The 15218-nt window shown below is 23.5% G+C and overlaps 2 protein-coding genes across 3 annotated transcripts in view; one reads left to right on the top strand and one right to left on the bottom strand.

Annotated features, from left to right (window-relative positions):
* LOC127291451 (DNA ligase 3) overlaps positions 1 to 7368 on the top strand; it is a 31752-nt gene extending 24384 nt beyond the window's left edge. The window contains exons 12-22 of the mRNA XM_051320602.1: positions 25 to 102; positions 179 to 302; positions 403 to 473; positions 936 to 1082; positions 1153 to 1367; positions 1610 to 2069; positions 2275 to 2388; positions 2663 to 2754; positions 4370 to 4460; positions 5549 to 5699; positions 7017 to 7368. Of these exons, the coding sequence (XP_051176559.1) occupies positions 25 to 102; positions 179 to 302; positions 403 to 473; positions 936 to 1082; positions 1153 to 1367; positions 1610 to 2069; positions 2275 to 2388; positions 2663 to 2754; positions 4370 to 4460; positions 5549 to 5698 (1542 nt within the window). The 3' untranslated portion in view covers position 5699; positions 7017 to 7368. The remainder of the gene's footprint in view (positions 1 to 24; positions 103 to 178; positions 303 to 402; positions 474 to 935; positions 1083 to 1152; positions 1368 to 1609; positions 2070 to 2274; positions 2389 to 2662; positions 2755 to 4369; positions 4461 to 5548; positions 5700 to 7016) is intronic.
* Positions 7369 to 8571: 1203 nt separating this feature from the next.
* LOC127291459 (allatostatin C-like) overlaps positions 8572 to 15218 on the bottom strand; it is a 107940-nt gene continuing 101293 nt past the window's right edge. For both annotated transcript variants that reach the window (XM_051320613.1, XM_051320611.1), the window contains one exon: positions 8572 to 9254. In XM_051320613.1, the coding sequence (XP_051176570.1) occupies positions 9105 to 9254 (150 nt within the window). In that variant the 3' untranslated portion in view covers positions 8572 to 9104. The remainder of the gene's footprint in view (positions 9255 to 15218) is intronic.

Genomic DNA, 15218 nt, shown 5'->3' with positions numbered 1-15218 from the left:
CGTGCATAAAAAAATTGTTTTTAGAAACCAAAAGACTTGGCAGAAATGATAGCAAAAGTTTTGAAAATGGGCCTTGAGGGATTAGTTTTAAAAAGTATAAATGTAAGTAAGAAAAGAAGAGTTAAAAAATATTTCACATTTATAGATTAATTTTTTTGATTTGAAAAATTTTTTACAGAGTAAATATGAACCTGGAAAACGACATTGGTTGAAGGTAAAGAAGGATTATTTATGTCATGGCGCGATGGCTGATACCGCAGATCTCGTGGTTCTCGGTGCCTGGTATGGAACTGGTCAAAAAGGTTTTTTTTTTTAATACTTTTTATTAATATATTTTATATTCTTTTTTGGAATAAGATGAATTTAAATTTAAATATTTTTTTTATTTTTATCAAATTTTAGGTGGTATGATGTCTATTTTTCTTATGGGATGTTACGATACCGATAGAGATATTTGGCTCACAGTAACTAAGGTAACAGAATATTGATTTGAATTTGTAAATAATTTTTTGTTTCCTTTTTTCTTCATCGTTTTATTTTATTTGAATTTTTTTTTCTTATTATTTTCTAAACTCATTTATTAGAAAATTTAATCGACCTTATCTTGTTGAAAAAAAACTAGATAATCGAAATTAATTTTCATTTACTTTTTCTAATATTCAACTTGCGTTATTCTGATTTTATTTTGAATATTGAACCAATTTTATTTATTTATTCAAAAACGCGGGTAAAAATGTTCATTCGTTTATACAAAGGTATTGGAAAAATGATAGAATTTATTTTTCTTATTTTTGTAATTTTGAATTTGAAATTATTAATTATACGTGATAGATACTTTATTTGATTAATTATAATTTTAATACAATTTGAAAATTGAACTTATATTTGTTAAATTAATTGATTTTTAATTAATTTTTATTTTGTACATAAAAAAGGTTCATACTGGTCACGATGATGCCACGCTGGAAAAACTTCAAGACGAACTTGATATGGTGAAAATAGGAAAGGATCCGAATCTTGTTCCAAAATGGTTGCTAGCAAATAAACCAATGATACCAGATTTTGTAGCGAGAGATCCGAAGGTAATACTTTTTTTTAGTAATCTTTAAAAATTGTATTGATTTGCACATTGATTAATTGACAATTTTTCAGAATCAGCCAGTTTGGGAAATTACAGGTGCAGAATTTACAAATCAAGGTGTACATACGGCTGATGGCATTAGTATTAGATTTCCAAGAGTAACTCGAATTAGAAGTGACAAAAATTGGGAAACCGCTACAAATCTAAACGAACTTCGAAATCTTTTCAAGAATAGCGCTGAATCAACTGATTTTTCCCTTCTTTTAAATTCGACTAGCAGCAGCAAGTAAGTTTTATATCAAAAATTTCTGAATTTCTTTTTCTTTATTCACTAATTTTGTTTTTTTTTTTTTGTTATTGAATTTATAATTTTCAAAAAATTATAAAATAATTTAAAAATTTTATTTTTCAAAAAATTTAAAATTCGTACTTTTTATTTAATAAAAATATTTTCTTACTTTTTATTTAAAAAAGAAAAAAGAATTCTTATAACATATTTAGGGTGTGATAAATTTTTTTTTTCGAAAGTGATTCTAGCGAATCTCCAACAAAAAAAGCAAAGACTACGATGAAGAACGAAAAAAGAGAGAAAAAAAATTCTAAAGATTTGAGAACATTGGACACATTTGTAAAAAAAGAAATAAAAAATGAATCAAATTCACCAGAAAAAAGTCCAAAGAAGCGGCTAAAAATTGAAGAGGTCAAGAAACAGCGTGAGAATATCATAAAAGACGATTCTTTCATTGATACTTCGGACGAGGAAAAAGTGAAACAAGAATTGGACACCATTACCTCGGATAAGGATAATTTGAAAATGAAAAAAGTAAAAAAAGAAGAAAAATATGAAACAGACGATCATAAATATAAAAAAGAATTCACTCGAAAAAGAAAAGTGTCTGGAGAAAAAATTGAAATTGGAGAGTCTAGCAAAAGTTTTCAAATAATTGATGAAAATGAACCAAAATTCTATTCGTTTCATGGAAATGATGTGGGTATAATTTTTATTATTTTTTATTTCTCTATAGTAAATTTAAATGTTTCTATTAAAAATTAGATTATTTAATTAAATATAAATTATTTATTAAAGTTAAATATTAATTTTTTACACCAGTAAATTTTTATAGTTACAAATTATACCATACATTACATTTTCATAATTATTTATTTTTAAACTTTTACGTTGGCGTTTACAGTACATTGAATACAATGAAAAAGGAATTCCTTTGAATTGGATAGAAGGGAGAAAACCACCAGAAGTTTTGCCAAGAAATGCAAAACCTCTGTCTGAGCTCGATAAAAAAGAATTGGTAAAATTATTTCATTATTTTTCTAATTATTATTATTATTTCATTTTTGTAAATATGTTTGGAAACTTATAAAGAGATTTCAAAACTAATTTTAAGGAAATTATGTAATTTCTTTAATTAGATCTCTTTAAATTTCATCACTTTGATAAATATTTGTGTGCGATGAGAAAAAAAAAGAAGACATTTAAAAGAGATACGATTGTGACCTGACTAAAAATTGCGTTGCATTACGTTTGAATTTTTGATAATATTATTATCTTTAAAATTATTTCAGAATATTAAATGCGCCTTGAGGAATATTCGAGTTACTTTCGCCAAAGATTACAAACGCAAAGAAAAAAAAAAACTTGAAAGAACATTAAAAACGTATCCTTTTTCTTTATTGAAATTTGAAATTTTTGAAAAATTGATTTTTAATTCTTTGAGATTTGAGTTTTCTTTAAAATATGAATTTTTTTTTACATGTTTCTTTGAATTTTTATAAAATTTAATACTTATATTAAATCAAAATTTTGTATTTTATTTTTTATTTTAAAACACACGATTTTTATTTTAAAAAAAATTAAAATGATAAATTTCGAATTTTTTTTAAATGGAAATTTTTCTAATCTTGTTGAGAGAAGAAAACTTGAATGTCCACGCAGGTATAGAGAAGGTTATAATTTTTCCCTTTGGTAAAGTGTCGTCCTGTTGGAAAAACATGAAGTTATATCCAAAAACACATTACTTGCTTCTTAGTCCTCGCGCACTTCATAAATATGAAAATGGAAAAGATCAACATGACGTTATGAAAAAAAATATTTTAACAGAAAACATCTCAATTTCAATTGTAATGTATTTTGCTCTCTTTTTCTTTTTATTTTAAAAAAAGATAGGAAAAGGAAAGTGAATTCAAAAATTTTTTTGGAAAAATTTTGTTTTTAATAATTACATTTTTAAAAATTTAACAATTCAGATAATAAATTTTCTTGGAATTTTTTTGTTTGAAAAAATTTTTTATCGTTTGAATGAATTGAGTAATTAATATTTTTATTTAATAAACCATTATAATGAATTAAAATTCATTATATTCGATAATACAAAAAATATTGCGTTTTAATGAATTCAATATTTGAAAATGGATATTGTATTTGACATATAATTTGTTTTCTCATTTTGTTCATTTTAACAGAAATATTGAAATATTTCTCATTTCTATAAGAAGCTTAACTCTATAGCTGATTAATATTACAATATAAATGCGTAACAGATTATCGAATCAGTATTTATAAATAATTCATAAATGCTTTCATTTAAAAAGCGGAATTTTTTCCATTTATAAAATAAGAATTGACAATTATTTAAATTAATAATAATTATATGTTAATTATTAACATATAATTTTAAAGTACTATTTTTTTAGTTTCATCACTTTAAGTTTTTTTTTTATATCAGCGTTCAACTTTTTTTACTTTTTCAAAAGAAGAACAACAAGTTTTTCCAACAAAATTCATTTAGAAATTTATCTATTGTATAAATGGAGCTTTTTAGTATATGTAATTTTTTTTTTTGTCAAATTAGTTTTTTCTCGGAAGCTTCGCAGACTTTTGAAATGCGCCAACAACCCTTGTGAAGAGTAGTAATTATAACTCTGCATTTGTAAGTAGTTTTCTTAGAGAAAGGAAAAGCTAAAAAGTAGAAAAGAAGCACTCGAGGGAAAAGTATGTCGTCTTTGACTGTATTTCTTGTGAATACAAAACGTCTTATTGGACAGATTACATCCCTGAGGGCAATTTTTACAGATGACCCAGCGACAATCTAATGGTCCATTTTTTCTCGACAAGAAAATACACGCGGGACACAATATTTTCATGATTTTACCATTATTTTTATTTTATTTTTTATTATTTCTTTATTATTTTTCTTAGTACTTTACTCGTTGTAAATGGTGAATAATATTGTATGTGCATTTTTTTTCCTTAATCTATTTTGACAATTTTAGTCTCGGTGCAACAATTCTTGATGATGAGGATTTATCCACAGCGACCCATATGATTCATAGCAGTGCAAAAGTCCCTGCCACGATTCTTCAGGTTAGTTGAAAAAAAAAAATTTATGAAGATGTATGTCTTAAATTTTGTTAAATTGACTCTATTACTGTGAAAATAATGTGAAATGGCTTTAGTTTCGCGAATAATGTAAAGTCATTTTTAAAATGAAAAGAAAATGCGATTGTCAGAAAAAAAAATAGATTTAAAACTGTTGCTTTTATTTAGACGTTTCTTTCTAATTTAAATTTAAATAACTTTCGTTTTTTTTCACACTCTTTAAATTTCTATTTATTTTCCTGTTTACATTTCACTTGAGCATTCTCTCTATTTTTCATTCTTGAAAATTTATCTTTTTTTTCGTAAAAATTAATTTATTTTAATTTTCTAATTTCCCATGTAAAAATTGTAATTAATTATTGTTCATAATTTGTTTTAACGAAATTTAACGTGTGAAAATTGGAAAATAAATTATTTAATAAATATAACCTTCGTGTAAAATTTCGTTTACAAAAAGGTGTGACACGTGAGTATATGTGATCAAATTGTAAAGTGATTACTGACGTTATTCCAAAGCTATTAGATAGCCGAACCGTTTAAACTGGTTGGTTGAGACTAATAATTGTTGCTGCCTTCCCACATCGGTTATCCGTTAACTTTTACTGGCAAGTCGATAATTCGCAGGGTTCCTATAACTTGTTATTGATTATTGAGAGTTTGCTTTTTATTTAAAAAAAAAGGAAAATTTCCATAAAGCTTTATTTTTAATTATTTTAAATATGTAATATACATAATTTTATTTTTAATTTTTCATTATTTGAAGTAAATAAATTAAATATTAATTTCAATTAAATAATAAAACATATATTTCAAATATTTCTAAAATAAAAATATTAAATTTTATTAATAATAAAAATTAAACTTTAAAATTTATATATTGTTTAATTAAAATTTTTAATTATTTTTTCACAAGAGAAGAAATATTTCTGGTTACATTTATATAATTCAGAAAATCACATTCCACTCCCACTTGTGAAATAAATAGAATGCTTTATTATTATTCTTGAATTACTTGAATATTTGCATTAATTATTTAAAATGAATAATAAAAGAAATAATTTAAATATTTTCAGGAAAATAATGGCGTACCAACTTGTGTGAGGCATGTTCACCAATCATGGGTGGAAAATTGTGCTTTAGAGTCGAAAATGCAGGATCCCACCATGTACGCTGTAATTTTGAGTGGCGTTTATTGCACTTGTCCCTGTCCTCATAGAAGATGAGGTAATTTAAACTCAATTAATGAAAATAACACGTTAAAACAATTAAGCGAGACATTTTAATTGTTGAATAATTATGAAATCTCATAATCGTAAAATATTGGATAAAAAAATTATCAAAACTTGTCCTAATTTACATTATTTTTTGGAAATAGAGAAATTTTTGCATTTTTCGAAACAGAAAAAAAGTTTAAGAAATTTTTTTTTTAAAGAAAGATACAGGATATTTTAAAATTTTACGTTTTGATCAATTATAAAAATTTAGCTTTTACTAAATCAGAAAATTTACAGAAAAGATTAAAAAATTTCAACACATTTTTTTTTTAATTTAAAAAATTAATTAATTTAATGTAGGAAATTTTTTTCAAATTCTATTACTTATATAGGTAATTATGTGTTATATTCAAAATTTTATTTGTTTAAATTCTATATTATTGAAGAAAATTATTATTTTGTAAATTCACTTACTTTTATTTTTATATATAAGTATAAATATATGTTAATGCTGAAAAACAATTCTAGTCTCGAGATTTTTACAGCAAAGAAAAAAAAAATTATTTTTAAAAATGCTGAAAAGTATATTTAGCTCGTGAATTTTTGAAAATTTTTATTGATTTATTTACACAAAGATTTTATTGCAATAAATTAAATTTCAATTGAGAGGATTATCAATTAGCAGGTGGCTGTGTTTTTTTTTATAGACCCGTTTTTTATGAGTTAATGAATAACAATATTTTGACGTATTGCTTTACGAGGACAATTTTTTTTTACGCATCAAAGTTTTTAAATCTCGTCATTCCATAGATATACACGTAATCGTAAATTATTATTCCAGAAATTGCTACGGGACCTTTGCGACATTGTTATGTACATCAACTCTTGATGAAAAATTACATTACCGGTTTTTTTTTCTACTCGCGGTAGTAGTTACTTTTCTTACAGACCTTTAAATTACCTTATAAATAACAATTTTACAATCAAGTTAATTAAATTGCACGCGATTTTCTTTTGAACATAATATTATTATTCACGAATAAACATGGGCATTCAATTTTATTTGCATTTGAAAATTAATTATCAAGTCTAAGAAGTTAATTTTCTAAAATTAACTCTTTCATTTCGAAACTTTGACAAATGATAAATAGTTGTTAATTATTTGAAAAATGTGAAAAAAATATGTGAATTTTTATTTTTTTAAAAGTTTTATTAATTTTTCTTTGAGAAATTTATTTTCTACAGAAGAGAATTTTTTAATTCATTTTAATTTCATAAAAATTTATTTTCAAATTTTGTTTTTAAATTTATGTTGTTTTTTTTTCAGGACAAGATTGAGAAATTGCTGAACAAATTTTATAGTTGAACTTTTTTTCGAAACTACAAGGATAATATATTTATAATGAATATCAATGGTAGAAAATATTTTTCGTAACTGAGATTTTTTTTAATTATACATTATACAATTAATTTATACAATTTATATATAGTGGAGAATACAAAGTAATATTTACAATATTTTTTGTTGTTGAAAATATTAAAAGATTGTTAGCATCTTTTTTTTTTTTATCATTTTAGCTTACAAAAAAGGAGGTGAAAATTAATAACTAATTAATATGCTTTATACAGGAATGATTATTAAGAAATAAATAATTTTTTGTTTTTTATAACAACAAAAATCATTTTGATTTTTTATTCTCAGAAATAATTTATACATAGATACATTGAAACAAAAAAAATGAAATAACACTCACGGGATATTTTTTCTAATAATTAAAATAAATTGCGGGGGAAGGGATTTCATTTTTTTTTTTTTTTTTTTGTTATGTAATCTATGAGGAGTTTACAGGAATACTGAATTCGAATTATAAGCTATTTATTTATCCATGAGGAAGACTTATTTTTCAATAATCACACCCAGAGAAATGATTTATTTGAACCAAATAAAATATATTTTTGTTAAATAAACGTATATTTGTCTCAGAGCCTACTAACTTATTTATTTGGCGTAAATAAAAATTTTATTTGTCAGAAATAAATTTTTCTTTGACTCAAATAAATTTTTTATTTCAATGAAATGAAATATATTTGCAACAAATAAATGAGTTAGTAGGCTCGGAGATAAATATACCATTTCTCTGAGTGCAATTTGAAGAAAGTCTTGCTCGTAGCACGCAGAAAAATCACTGATGAAATATTTAGGTAACACTGTATATATATATAATATCGATTGTATCTGAATTACATTTATTATTTATTTAAAAAATATCATTAAACATCACTTAAAACCGTGAAAATTCTATAATTCTAAAATTAATCATAATATATATAATCAGTTATCAATAGTCGAAGAAAAAAAAACAATTCTTTTAGTTTTACAAGTGTAAATTTAATTACAAGTCACTTGTTAGTATTTTCCAATAAATTAATCATGTAATCAATAAATTGTTATCGTTTCACGGTTATAGGTGCCGGTCTAAGTATCTATAGAATTTGCATACTATTAAAACTCTACCATGCATAAAACATGAAACCAATCTTGGGTTAAGGGATGGAAATCTGAAAATTCTATTTCTCTATAGTTAATCTCGACAAAGTTTTGAATTAATTTATAATGTAAATAATTTTTTTTTTTTAATTGAGTTATTATTATTATTACAATGTATGACATTTTACGATTTTTGACGCGCATATAATGGGAAATGGGAAAATAGACAACTAATTAAAAAATATCTTATAATTCTCGTCTATTACGAGCAATTTCTATTTATAGGAACATATACATATATATATGCGTTCATTAATTAAAAATAGAATCCCTCGCATTTTTTTTCTGTCAACTATTCTCCTCTAAATAGTTTTTTGCAAAAAATATATAGAGCTTTCGTTTCTTTTTTTTTTTTTTTTTGACATTCTGCATCCATCAAATAAGCAGAAAAATGAGAATCAGATAAAATTACTTTTATTTCGTTAAAACAGTTTTTTTTTCTTTTCAATTTTCCCCATTCATATTTTTTTTCATTTCGATAATTTAATTTTTTTTTTATTTAAAAGTTGTTTTAATTCGATAATCGAATTTTTCAGTTTCAAAATTCTGAATGAAAATTTTTTTCTCTGGTATCAATGAGAAGGAAAAAGAGTAAAAAAAAATTCTATTTTTAATTTTTGGGATCTGATTTTATCGGGTTCTCATTTGGGCGGCTTTCATCGATAATATATATATTTTTTTTTCTAGAAACATTTTTCACATGTACAATTTCGAAAATTAATGAAATAGTATGTTTTGGATTAAATAAGAATTTTTTTTTTTGGAAGTACATCGATTTATAGTTTATAGACTGGACGACAAAAGAGGGAATGAGAGAAAGACGGATTTTTTTTTTTTTGTATTTATTGTCTCTCACTCTGTTTTAGCCTACTTGCCATAGCATGAAACTGCATTAAAGGCGCACTGCTTCCAGTAACTGCGTTTTCTTTGCAATTCACCAACGGCCAATTGTGTTCCAAGTCGTCTCAAAAGTTTGTATAGTAAGGCTGCATTCTCAGGTCCGTTATCGTCGTAAGTCTGAAAAACAAAAGTGAAATTCGATTTGTAAATTTACATAAATTATCTTGAAAAATTTAAATTTCAAAAATTAGATTTTTAATTCATTTTTTATACACTATTTGTAAAAAAAAAATTTGCGATAAAATCGTTTAAAAAAAAACTTACTGTTAAACAATTATAGAAATTGAAAAGACAAAATATAGATCATGTCAGAGAATTTTTATTTAAGAGAATAAATAAATTTAATTTAATTAATTGAAAAATGTTTCTGGTCAGAAAAAATAGAATACAATTAATAAGGGAATTTTTAAAATTATAATAAAATTAAAAAAAAAAATTTCTCAATTCAGGGAAAAAGTTTTTTAAAAAAATTTAGTATTTTCTCCATTTCCAAATTTAGTTTTGTTTTTAATATTTTTTATAAATTCAAATTTTCTCTCATGTCAAAATTTGACTTTTTATCTTCAAATTTGAATTTATTTTCAAGTTTGTGTTGTATTTAATATAAATTTGATTCTATTTACGAATTAATTTTTATTATTAAATTTAGTTGCATTAGTAAGTTATTAAATTATTAAAATTCAAGATTTAAATTGATTACATCATTAAAAATTTGGTTTAATTTTTATTTCAAAAATCGAGATTTTTTTCTTTTTCTTTTTATTATTAATAAACTATTACCAGACTTATATGTGTGAGAAAAAAATAATAATTTATTTTCAAATGCTATTATTATTATTATTATTATTATTATTATTATATGTCTTCTTCCGTGACAGAAGTTATCTGGAATACGAACAGTAAATTTTCTATCACAAAAGCTTGTATTGTTCTTCAATATAGGAAACTTTAGAGTAACTAGTCAATTGTAAATAAAATTTAAACAAACTTCTATGCAAACAAAGAGTTTAAAATTTTATTTTCCTGTCAGGATGCGTCTTGAAACTTATCTTTTGAAACAATTCAAAAGTTAAAACTTTTGAAATATCAAATAAATTTTATTTTTTGGACAAATATTAATATATTATTAATATAACTATAAACGAAAACATTAAAAGTAAATTGAAAAAAATTTCTTTAAATTTTTCTTTACTTTTTTAAAATTATTATTATTATTTTTCAAAATTTAATTTAATAATTTTAAAATAAAAATAATTTTTTTTTTCAATTTTCAAATTTTATATTAAATGTAGTTTGTGAATAATAATTAGATATTCTTGATCTTAACATTGTTCATTAATTTAATTTCCTTTTGCCTCGAGATATTTTTCAAGATAGCGTAACTTGACGCATAAAAGGAAATTCCATAGATAGAGTTTCGTAAAACGCGACAAATAATTTCACGATGGTCTATAGTTAGATGAAGTTAATTCATCGAAAAGATGACTTAGAAAAGCAACAAACTTTAATTAAAGGAAGTCAGTCAGAAGTGAACTTTGCGAAAGATAAATTTCATCAATACTACTTAGTTTCTCCTTTTATGTCTCTCAAGTGTTTTTCTCAAGTTTTAAATAATTGCAATCAGTATAAATCTTGAGTATCATTAAAATTATAAAAGCTCTATACTATATTATATTGTCTAAAGAGAGTTAATTGCAAAAACAAAAAAATTTTTTTTCTCAAATTATTTATTTATCAAAATTATAAAAAAAAAAAAAAACAATCAAATTTGCTATATTTATCAATTAAATTATCACTTTTTTATAATTATTATTAAATTAATTTATTATAATAAATAGATCCTTTGAAATTAATGACAATTAAAAATACATAATATTTTGTAATAGTTTATTAAAAATTGTTGTTATTAAAAAAATATATATATTTATAATTTGCAAATCTTTCATGAATCTTTTATTATTTTTTTACCTCTCCAAAGGAATAATTAATGAAATAGAATCTCTTGATAAATCTTTTGAAACAAAAGTTTTAACATCACAGTGATTTTGTTACAATCTCACTACTATTATTTACGTTTCCGCTCTGAGGAAGCTTCTTTCGGATAATAGGATTGACCTGTGATTTTTCTATCTCAGCTTCCTAACGAAAGTATAGGCTTTGCAAAATGAAAGATTTTCTCAAAAAAATAAAAGTATAAGAAAACTTCTTTATAAAAGTATTTATTCTTATAAATAACGCAATAATTTTTTTTGCTGAGAAAAAATTCGTCTAATTCAACTCAATTTTTCATTTTTTTTTAAATTATATTTTTAAATTATTTTATTTTTCTTATTTTAATTTTTCTTATTATTACAGAGTGTGGCCGAAAATATAAGACAAAACTAAAATTTTTTTAAACGTGAAATATCAGAGAGCTTTTATTAGAAGAAAAAAAAACTACACGGAGAAAAAAGATTTCTTTTATAAAGTAACTTTTACTACTTTCAGAGTAAAACTGGACCAACTCGAAGTTTCTGCGCATCTCTGGCAATTTTTACTCCAAAAATAGTAAAATTTACTCTAGAAATAGTAAAACTTACTACGGAAACAGTAAAATTTACTACAGAAATAATAAATTTTATTATTTTTGGAGTAAAAATTGCCAGAGATGCGCAGAAACTTCGAGTTGTTGGTCCAGTTTTACTCTGAAAGTAGTAAAAATTACTTTTTCTTTTTCTCCGTGTATAAATCAAATAGGGTCAACCGGGGTAAATCCGAACGCTTTTACTAAGTTTCAACAATAACATAAGTTTTTTCTTTAAAAAAAAAATACTTCCGGTATTCTGGTGCATGAAGTTGTTACTTTACTTCCATAGAACAATTTTATGGGGTAGAACAAATTTTTGATAAATTACAATCGCAGGAAACTTAGCGTTCGTATTTACCTCGATACTTTGGAACTTTCCTAAAATATGGGGGTAAATACGAACGCCACTGTATTTCAGAAAAATCTTAGGGAAAATAAATTTAAAGTATTGCAATTGTTAAACTTATATAAAAACTCAAAAAAAATACGATAATAAACCTATTATGTAATAATGCATCATATATAAATACAAAAATCAAACAGGTTAAAAATTAAAATGCATTACACAATTAAAACCTTCAATAACTTTATCAAATCATAACGGATTTTTGCAAAACTTGCTACAGAAAGTATTTTGGAGTGATTGAATGTAAATACAAAAATAAAAGTCAAATTTTTTAAATTCAAAATGGCGTACTTTCCTAAAACTTATTTTTAAAAATGATCAAATTTGCTAACCCTGAAACCCCCCGAGTAACAATTTTCGAGCGAATCCAATGAATTTTTTAATTCTCGTCCGCCATTTTGAATTTTGAAAAACTGACTTCAAATTGGTAATTAGCGACCCCAAAAACCGTAGAATACCAAATTTTATTAAGATCCTGAAAAACTTTTTTCAACAAACCATTTGGCAAAAAAATTGAAACACTCCTTCGAGAGAACAGAGATTAAGTTTCTGCTTATTAATTACTAACGAGGATACGTATAGAAAGAAAAACTTTTTTCTATGTACTTTTATAATGTTAAAATAATAGTGTAATCAAATAAAAACAATTTTGTGTGGCTTTGATGTAAAAAAAAATTATTAAAAATACCGTTCGGATTTACCCCAGTTTTCCAATTTTCTTGGGTAAATACGAACGGTCTGATATTATTAATAAAATTTTACAGAAGGCAAAAATCAAATATAGTTTCTGTTCTAGTATTCATAACAAACAATTATAAATAATAAAATGAATTTTTAGCTTCTTTTTCTTCAAATACGAGACAAAATACTGAAAGAGTGTCATCTTTGATTTTCAATCTTTTTTGCAATACTTGTTATCTTTGTTTATGCTGTTGCTAATTAACAAACAAAAAATGGGATAATACTTAGAATCTCTTCAAGAGGATCTGAGGTAAAAATTCTCATATCGAACTTATTTTTAAAAATTTTAATTAAGCTGAAATAATTAGCGTTCGGATTTACCCCCCGTTCGGATTTACCCCGACTGACCCTACCAAAATTTTATAGCGAGAATTAAAATTTCTCATAAAACAATTAATATATAATTTTAAAAAATTTTTCTTTCATTATTAATTGTACTATTATTTTATTATTTTTTATTTTTTTTTTATTTGACTATTTTCTAATTGTTTATTTTTAATTATTTTGCATGTCATTATTTTTAAAAAAAAATTTTTAAACGAAAATTTTCATATTCAATCGTATTGAAATTTACTATACCAAATATTATTGATTTAACACTTATTGATTGACTATGAACTTTTCTCAGCAAAAGTATCGTATAAGTTTGTTTTTTTTGTAAATTATATTTATTTTTTTTCTCAATGTATAGAGAAATTGCATTTTGTATTATATATAAAAAGGGAAACAGAACCAAATTGAAACCCACATACAAAATTTCATTTTGAAAACTTTGCCAGAAATCTCGAGGGGAATCGAATACAAGTCTTTCTGTGATTCTCGAAAAATTAAATTATCCCGTTCTTGAAACGCAGTTATATATATATATATATATACCTTTTATATATAAAATACGATTTCAAGGGGGGAGGGGGGGGGGGGAGAAAAAAAAGTTCACGCAAGTCACGCGAACTATATGCAATCAGAAAATTTTCCGAGCAATTCAAATAAAGTTACGACATTTTAAGATTTCACCTCAATTTTATTAGAGACAAATTTATTGGCTACAGAGGATAAAGTTATCGACTTATCAAGGATTTCTAAATGTCCTTTTTTTCATGCGGAACATTTTTTTTTTTATTTCCATTTTTTTTATTTATTAGAAATAGAAATTATTCAAAGTTGATATATTTTTTTTTTTTTATAAAACAATGAACATAAAAAAATATGAATATTCTTTAAAAATTCCTTTGTTCGAATTTTTATAATGAAATAAATTTTTATAAGAATAAATTTTTATTAGACCGAATTTTCATAGAATTTTTATTTAAACGATTTTTTTTTTTTTTTGAATTTTCTTTAGTACGTACACTACATTTTTATAAACTTTTTTAAATGATTTTTTTGAATCTCTTGCATAAATTTAAAAAAATTAATTTTTTTAAAATACAAATTCTAAAATGATCAAAAATTATGAATTTCTTTTTTTCATCATCTTGTATGTTTGGGACGCATGATTATGTTCTAAAAATCATTAGTCATAATTTACATTTTATCAAATTTTATTTGTCCTAATTAGTTTTGAGCCGAATTTTAATTTGTTCGAAATATCATTTGGCATAATTTTCATCAATCCGATTTTCTATATGGCAGAATTTTTATATAACGGAAAATTCAACTCACAGAATTTTTATTTCTTCGAATTTTTATTTGCTCGAATTTTCATTTAACATAATAGGCATTTTAAAGAATTTTTATTGGGTAGAATTTCATTGAATAGAATGTTCATTTAGATGAATTTTCATTTGTTTGAATTATTATTTGATATAATTTCCATATAATCGATTTTTCATACTACAAAATTTTTACTTAACCGATAAATCATTTAATAGAATTTCTAATTGATAGAATTTTCATTTGTCCGAATTTTCAAATGGCCGAACAAACAATCGACAGAAATATTTCGGCGCGATTTTTAAAATCATGCAATCAAAAATTATTCATAAAATTGTGAAATTAGAATAAAAATTCGAAGAAATAAAAATTCTGTGAGTTGAATTTTCCGTTTTATAAAAATTCTGCCATATAGAAAATCAGATTGATGAAAATTATGCCAAATGCTATTTTGAAGAAATTAAAATTCGGCTCAAAACTAATTAGGACAAATAAAATTCGATAAAATGTAAATTATGACTAATGATTTTTAGAACATAATCATGCGTCCCGTATGTTTTTAGGATCCAAATGATGGAATTAAAAAAATATAATATCGTTCGATCAATTAATTAAGTGTCCAAATTTTTATTTTTTCGCACTTTAATTTAGCTAAATTTTCATTTTAAAGAATTCTTAAATATTTTCTAAATTAATTTTCATAACAAACATATTT

The sequence above is a fragment of the Leptopilina boulardi genome, unplaced genomic scaffold (genome assembly GCF_019393585.1).
Source record: "Leptopilina boulardi isolate dan_hultmark-lab unplaced genomic scaffold, ZJU_Lbou_2.1 LbouV2_137, whole genome shotgun sequence".
Taxonomy (NCBI): domain Eukaryota; kingdom Metazoa; phylum Arthropoda; class Insecta; order Hymenoptera; family Figitidae; genus Leptopilina; species Leptopilina boulardi.
This window is presented reverse-complemented; position numbering and strand designations above follow the sequence as displayed.